Source organism: Macrobrachium nipponense, chromosome 27 (assembly GCF_015104395.2).
Source record: "Macrobrachium nipponense isolate FS-2020 chromosome 27, ASM1510439v2, whole genome shotgun sequence".
NCBI lineage: Eukaryota > Metazoa > Arthropoda > Malacostraca > Decapoda > Palaemonidae > Macrobrachium > Macrobrachium nipponense.
In genome coordinates, this window is record NC_087216.1 from 31,957,132 (window position 1) to 31,964,631 (window position 7,500).

At 27.2% G+C, this 7,500-nt stretch overlaps 1 protein-coding gene across 4 annotated transcripts in view; it reads left to right on the plus strand.

Annotated features, from left to right (window-relative positions):
* The window catches only part of LOC135200997 (syntaxin-6-like), a 171,934-nt gene that overhangs the window by 141,941 nt on the left and 22,493 nt on the right, over positions 1-7,500 (plus strand). For 2 of the 4 annotated variants that reach the window (XM_064229803.1, XM_064229800.1), the window contains 2 exons: positions 270-364; positions 3,167-3,241. In XM_064229803.1, coding sequence (XP_064085873.1) covers positions 270-364; positions 3,167-3,241 — 170 coding nt within the window. The remainder of the gene's footprint in view (positions 1-269; positions 365-3,166; positions 3,242-7,500) is intronic. The other 2 variants (XM_064229804.1, XM_064229802.1) reach the window with 1 other exon arrangement.

A 7,500-nucleotide genomic window follows, 5' to 3' on the forward strand; every position in this document is an offset into this window, starting at 1 on the left:
TTCATACTCCCCCTCCTCCTCCTTCTCCTCCTCCTCTGCTCATTCTTCTTCTTCTTCCTCTTCTGTGTTAGAAGCTCTCTCTTCTTCGCTGTCCTCATCTCTCGAAACTGAAGCAGGGGAACCTTCCTCCTTTTCCTCCCCTGCAGTCCCCGTCTCTGATCTCGTAGGAGACTTCCTCCTTCAGCTGGAATCAGAGTTGTCTTTGTATGTCGCAGCAGCCGCTTTACTTTACGCCCTTATGATGGTTTTCCTTAACTCTGAATCTTCACGCATAGTCGAGAAAAACCCGAGGAAGTTCAAGATTGATGGAAATGAACTCGCTGCCAGGAGGACCTTCATTGAGCAGACCAAAGAGGAGGTGAAGGTAAGCGTCCAGCATGCATATACGTGTATGTGTATATATATATATATATATATATATATATATATATATATATATATATATATATATATATATATATATACATTATAATGTATATTGGCTCTGTGTATGTCTGTACGTTTATGTATATGTTTGTGTGTATGTTAGGTTTTTAACAATAAGAAAGTAAAGTAGGCGTTAAGAATCAAGTCTACATAAAAATATATTTATTATATATATTTTTAAATTTAGATTAGTTTACTACTTAAGAGTTGATAATTGAATTGTCAAATTAGCAATTTGGCGACCTTTAAATGCAATTTATAAAACTGATAGAACTTGGAAACAGTGAACAGGTCATACCTGACAAACGAGAGAGAGAGTGAGAAGAGAGAGAGAGAGAGAGAGAGAGAGAGAGAGAGAGAGAGAGAGAGAGAGAGAGGGGTGGGCTTCGGATAGAAAACAAGCAGAAGAACTCATGACTATACAATCCCAATCGTTAAATTGCGATAGATTTTAAATATGAAGCCACACACAAGGTCGACATACATTATGTTAAAGAGAAAAACAAACGATTAGAGAAGTTTGGAGTGATCACATTTATTCTCTTTTATATTGACCCACTGAGTGACTTAGTCTTTGTTGAAGGTGTCCTTTCTTAGGAAAAGACTGCAGCCATGAAACGGGGGTTACTACCTCACAGAACGTAGAGGAGAAATAAATGTCTTTAATCATCTTACTATAACCTGACAAGGATGTCAGTGAAATCGACTTAGGCTGTTGTATCTGCCTTCAAATGTTTCGTGGCAGTACAATGATTGCCTTGGCGATACGATGAATTCTTGAATGCTTTATCTGGCCGTGTGATAAACAGTGAAAGACTTTCGTGTACCTTGGGATGCAGTGCTTCCAAATTATATATATATATATATATATATATATATATATATATATATATATATATATATATATATATATATATATATATTTTATCTATACAGTTTCAATAAGAACAACCTGACTTTGTCGTCAAGATAATGAAATTCATGATTTGATTGAACTGGATAAAACTACTTTCGAGTAAATGTCATTGGGCTCACGAAAATTATCCATAACTTTGTAAACCGATAATGACCACTCTATACATCAGTATAGGTGGAAAGGTAGACAGGTATTGGACAAAATAGTGCAATCCTTCCACGTCTGAGTAAAATTCGCATTAACGCGAAGATTTTCACAGAAGACACAAATGCAGGGAGTTTAGTTGCTATATAAACAATCAGTGTAGTTATTTATTTCTCCTCTTTCCATTGGTAGGTGCCATTGAATCAATTCATTGGGCAAATGTCAAGGCTCCAGGGTGTGTGTGTGTGTGTGTGTGTGTGTGTGTGTGTGTGTGTGTGTGTGTGTGTGTGTGTAGTTTTGTGTTACGAAACAAGAACGGCGTTTATTGTCCACATTTAGTTTCTTGACCACAAAAGCTTTTTGCATTTGTGTTTATAGGGCGGTCATAGCATGTAGTTTGTAAGTTACAAACGGGGGAGCTTCCCCCACTTGTAACTTAAAGGGCATCTTGAAAAATCCACCCGTATATTGGACATCGCGGACACTCTGAATATTGACAGTGGCTGCCTTCTCGGCTAATCTTCCTTTGCTTACGTTGAGATCGTTGTCCATTGTGGATTGGATTACAGGTAACCCGAAAATAATTCTATTATCGTGAGCGATTTACCGTATAGTCAATAAATTAAGTAACGTTCTCTTAGGTTCATTAACAGAAAGACACTTAACTTGGATCGGAATTTTTAGATGATGAAATAGATTTATTGAGACTTAAGTCTAAAACTCTTATCTACTGGAATTAACCCCCCCAAAATGACATTTTCGATGAAGGAAAAACTAAGGCCGAAACTTCCATGGCTTTGAAAACATTGGAAAGGTTTCGCAGTAGAAGGATAGGAAACAATTAAGATAGTCTATGATTCATTGTAGCGTCTTGTATAAAATCTCCAATCATGATGTTCATTCATTTCTTACTTGAAAACAGGAACATATATCACAACCTGAATTGAACAGTATACATATTCATATAGAACAGGAAAACACCAGATGCCCCGTTTATGCAAGCTCAATGTCTGTCACACACAGCAAGAATGTGGAGTCAGGTGAAAGAACGATATGTTTTCGGGTTATCTGTAATCCGACTTATAAAGACCAGTGATCGTGACATTATAAGGGAACTCAAGAGACCATGAAGTCGAGTACCGGTTAACCTCTACAGATGCCTCTGTTGTCTTGTTCTGTTGTAACTTCATCTTGACTTGTACGACTGCCGTATACGTATATGCAAGTGTAAATAGCTTATGGAGTCGAAGTAAAGGAAGGGTCTTGCACCCCCTTGTATCCATTCCTCTAACTCCTTGGCTCGGAATAATGAGTCTGATACATTTGTGTAACATTTTCTTAACTTGCCCTGACACGCACATCTATATATGTATGTATGTATGTAATATGTATGTATTTAAGTATGTTTGGCTGCGTTCGTTTGTATGTTTGTGATTGTTTGTCACAACTTTCAAAGGTTAAGGTCGTTTTCCCTTTGCTTATTTTTCTTTTAAAAAATTATTGCATATTTCTTATTGTTAAGATGAGTGAATATGATTTACTTTTAGTGGCAAGAGATTTCTAATTTTCCAGAATCATTAAAGTATGAATAAGAACCATTTGTTTCCTATTCCTTAATTATTTTTGTACCCGCCAATAGTAGGAGGTTAATCTTCCCTTGTTACCCTCTTCTATTCGCAGTCTATGAAGGAGCGCCTCAACCTCACGAAGAAGGACCGAGACGTCACGGCTAGACAGGTACCAGATAGCGCTGCGGTAAATATTGACGCTTTTTTTCTTTTTCTTTTTGGTCTTCCGTTGCATCATTTCCCATAAGCCTACTTGGGGAACGGAAGAGCGCTCTCTAAGTATCTCTCGCCGTTTTAGCCTTTATCACTTCTTTTCTGTAGACTGCACTGTTTTCATTTTGTTAAAACGTGGTACGTGCATTTATATATATATATATATAGATATAATTATATATATATATATATATATATATATAGATAATTAAATAAATAATATAAAAATAAATATATAAAATAAAATATATATATATAAATAAATATATATATATATAAATAACTATTATATATATTATAAAATAAATAAATATAATTAATAATAAAAGTGAAATATATAAAAATGAAATATTATATGAAAAATAAATCTAATATAATAATATTATATATATATATATATAAAATAAATATATTATATAAGTAAAAAAAATAATAATATATTGTATATAAATAAATATATATATATATAAATAAATATATATATATAAAAGAAACAATATATATAGATATATATATATAATATATATATATAAATAAAATATATATATATAAAATAAATATATATATCTAAAAATAAAAGAAATATATAGATATATATATATAAAATAAAGTCATATAATAATAATATATAAAATAAATATACTATAAATAAATATATATATAAAATAAATATATATAATATATATATAAAAGAAAATGATATCTATAAGAGATATATATATATATTAATAATATAATATAATATAAATAATTAATATATTTATATAAAATAAATTACTATAATATATTAAATTAAAATAACCTATATATATATATATAAATTAAAATAACTAATATATATAATATAAAAATAAATAATTATAAATAAAATAAATAATATATAGAATATAAATTAAATAATATAATACATAATAAAATAAAATATTTATATAATATATATAAAATAAATACCTATATAATATATATGTAAATTAATATAGATAATATATATATAAATAAAATATATACTTTATAATATTATAAAAATAAATATATTATATAAAAGAAATATTATATAGATATAAAATCAATATATATATATAATATAAAAATGTATATATAAAAAAAGATATATATATATAAAATAAAATATATATATATTATTAATTAAAATAAATATAGTATATTATATATATATAAAATACAATTAAGAAAAAATCTATATATATAAAATAAATATATATTAATATTAAAATAAATATATAATATAATAAAATAAATATATATTATATATATAGGAAAATATTATAATTAAAATAAATAGATATACATTATATATATAAACTTAAATTTTAATATATACAGAATATATTATAAAATTAAATAATTATATATAATAAAATAAATATATAATATATAATATTAAAATAAATATAATAATATATATATAATATAAAATAAATAATTAAGAAAATATATATATAAAAATAAAATATATCTAGATATATAAAATAAATATATATAGATATTAAATAAAAAAAAGAGTATACATATATTATAAATTAATTATATAATATAAAATAAAATAAATAATATATATCTGATATAGATATATATATTAATATTAAATGATAAAATAAATAATATTATATGTTATATATATATAAAATAAATATATATATATATATATAAAATAAATATATATAATATATTAAAATAATATATATAGATAATAAAATAAATATTATAACATACAAAAATCTATATATATAATAATATTATAATAAAATTTAAATAGATATATTACATAATATATAATATATATATATAAAATAAATATATAGTCGATATATATAAAATTAAATATATAACAGATAATAAAATAAAATAAATTATCATTTTTAGATATATATAAAATTAAATAAAAAAAATACATATATATATAAAATATTATTAAATATAATATTTCTATATATAGGATATATATATATATATATATTAGTTATATAGATAAGATAAGGAAATTTATTCCTAATATAAATAATATCTATGATATATCTAAAAATCCTATATACATTTTTATAGATTTCGTAGATTTTTATATCTATTAAAATTAAGATATTTAGAGATAGATTGAATAAGTAAAGGTATTTATTTTTAGATTATATATATAATAATAAATATATATATATATATAAAAGTTAAAACAGGATTATTATAAATATTAAAATAAATCTATTGAGTCTAGTCTAAAATTAAATTATCTCTATATATATATATATATATATATATAATATAATATAATATATTATATAATATATAGTATATATATATATAATAATATATATAATATATTATAAATTAATAATTATATATATAAATTAATATATATAATAATAATAATAATATAATTATATTATTATATATATATTATATATATAATAAAAGAATCATAGGGGTAGCAGACCCGACCAACATCCAGGTTGAAAAGGTTAAGGCATGTCTTTCACAGGTATCGTTTATTACACCAACGTTTCACATCACATAATGCATCCTCAAGGCCGGAAATTATATATTATGAATACTAAAACATCATTCACTCATATAAACAATCTAAAAAAAGCACAACAAATATTTGACATTTACAAATACAAATTAAAACGAGAACTCGAAAGGAACACCTACCAAGGTAAGAGTTAAAAAGTGACTAAAAAGGCTGAGAGAAATTTAACATAAGAAGATGACTAAACAAAACGTGTAGAGTAAACAAACAGGCAGTTATGCTAAAAAACAGTTGCGTGGAACAGGCAGTTATGCTAAAAACAGTTGTGTGGACGACGATTGGGTGTTTAGTGTTGGTACATTGGTCTTAGTAAGAAGGGACTCCAGCCCCATCAACTCGTCGTCTGTACTTGCTGATCCAATAATCTTAAAATCATTGATGTCCAAGCGGGCACCACAAATCTGAGAGTGATTCCGAATATTAGATAATTCGGGATTGGACAATCTGCATCCTGTCCTAAAGCTGACACCTTGATGGGAGCAGAAACAGACCCTGAGAAGCCTCCTCGTACATCCAACGTAAGTTCCCGTACTACATCTGGGACAGGTATATTTATAAACAATGTTGGATGTCAAGGAAGGGCTCAGTCTGTCCTTCACTTTGAAAAAAGAACGTATACTTAAAGGATTTCGTGGGATCAATTTCAAATTAACTGCTGGCAGTTCATTATGAATTAAATTCATGAATTTCTTTTTAAAGCTTTTATCGTGAAGGAAAGCGAACTTAGCATAAATCCATAATTTTGGAGTCCTTAATAAGCTCCATTCACGATAAAAGCTTTAAAAAGAAATTCATGAATTTAATTCATAATGAACTGCCAGCAGTTAATTTGAAATTGATCCCACGAAATCCTCTAAGTATACGTTCTTTTTTCAAAGTGAAGGACAGACTGAGCCCTTCCTTGACATCCAACATTGTTTATAAATATACCTGTCCCAGATGTAGTATGGGAACTTACGTTGGATGTACGAGGAGGCTTCTCAGGGTCTGTTTCTGCTCCCATCAAGGTGTCAGCTTTAGGACAGGATGCAGATTGTCCAATCCCGAATTATCTAATATTCGGAATCACTCTCAGATTTGTGGTGCCCGCTTGGACATCAATGATTTTAAGATTACTGGATCAGCAAATAGAGACGACAAGTTGATGGTGCTGGAGTCCCTTCTTATTAAGACCAATGTACCAACACAAACACCCAATCGTCGTCCACACAACTGTTTTTAGCATAACTGCCTGTTTGTTTACTCTTCACGTTCTGTTTAGTCATCTTCTTATGTTAATTTTCTCTCAGCCTTTTTAGTCACTTTTTAACTCGTTTTAATTTGTTTTTGTAAATGTCAAATATTTGTTGTGCTTTTTTTTTAGATTTTTTATATGAGTGAGTGATGTTTTAGTATTCATAATATATAATTTCCAGCCTTGAGGATGCATCATGTGATGTGAAACGTTGGTGTAATAAACGATATCTGTGAAAGACATGCCTTCACCTCTTCAACCTATATATGTATATATATATATATATATATATATATATATATATATATATATATATATATATATTATAGATGAATAAATGCACAAAAATAACATTTTATGTACATCTGTTGCAAAGGTAAACAGCATTTAGGAAACCTTTCTGATCAGGGTAAAACTGTACGAACAAACAAAAGTAAGCAATCTAATGGCATTTATC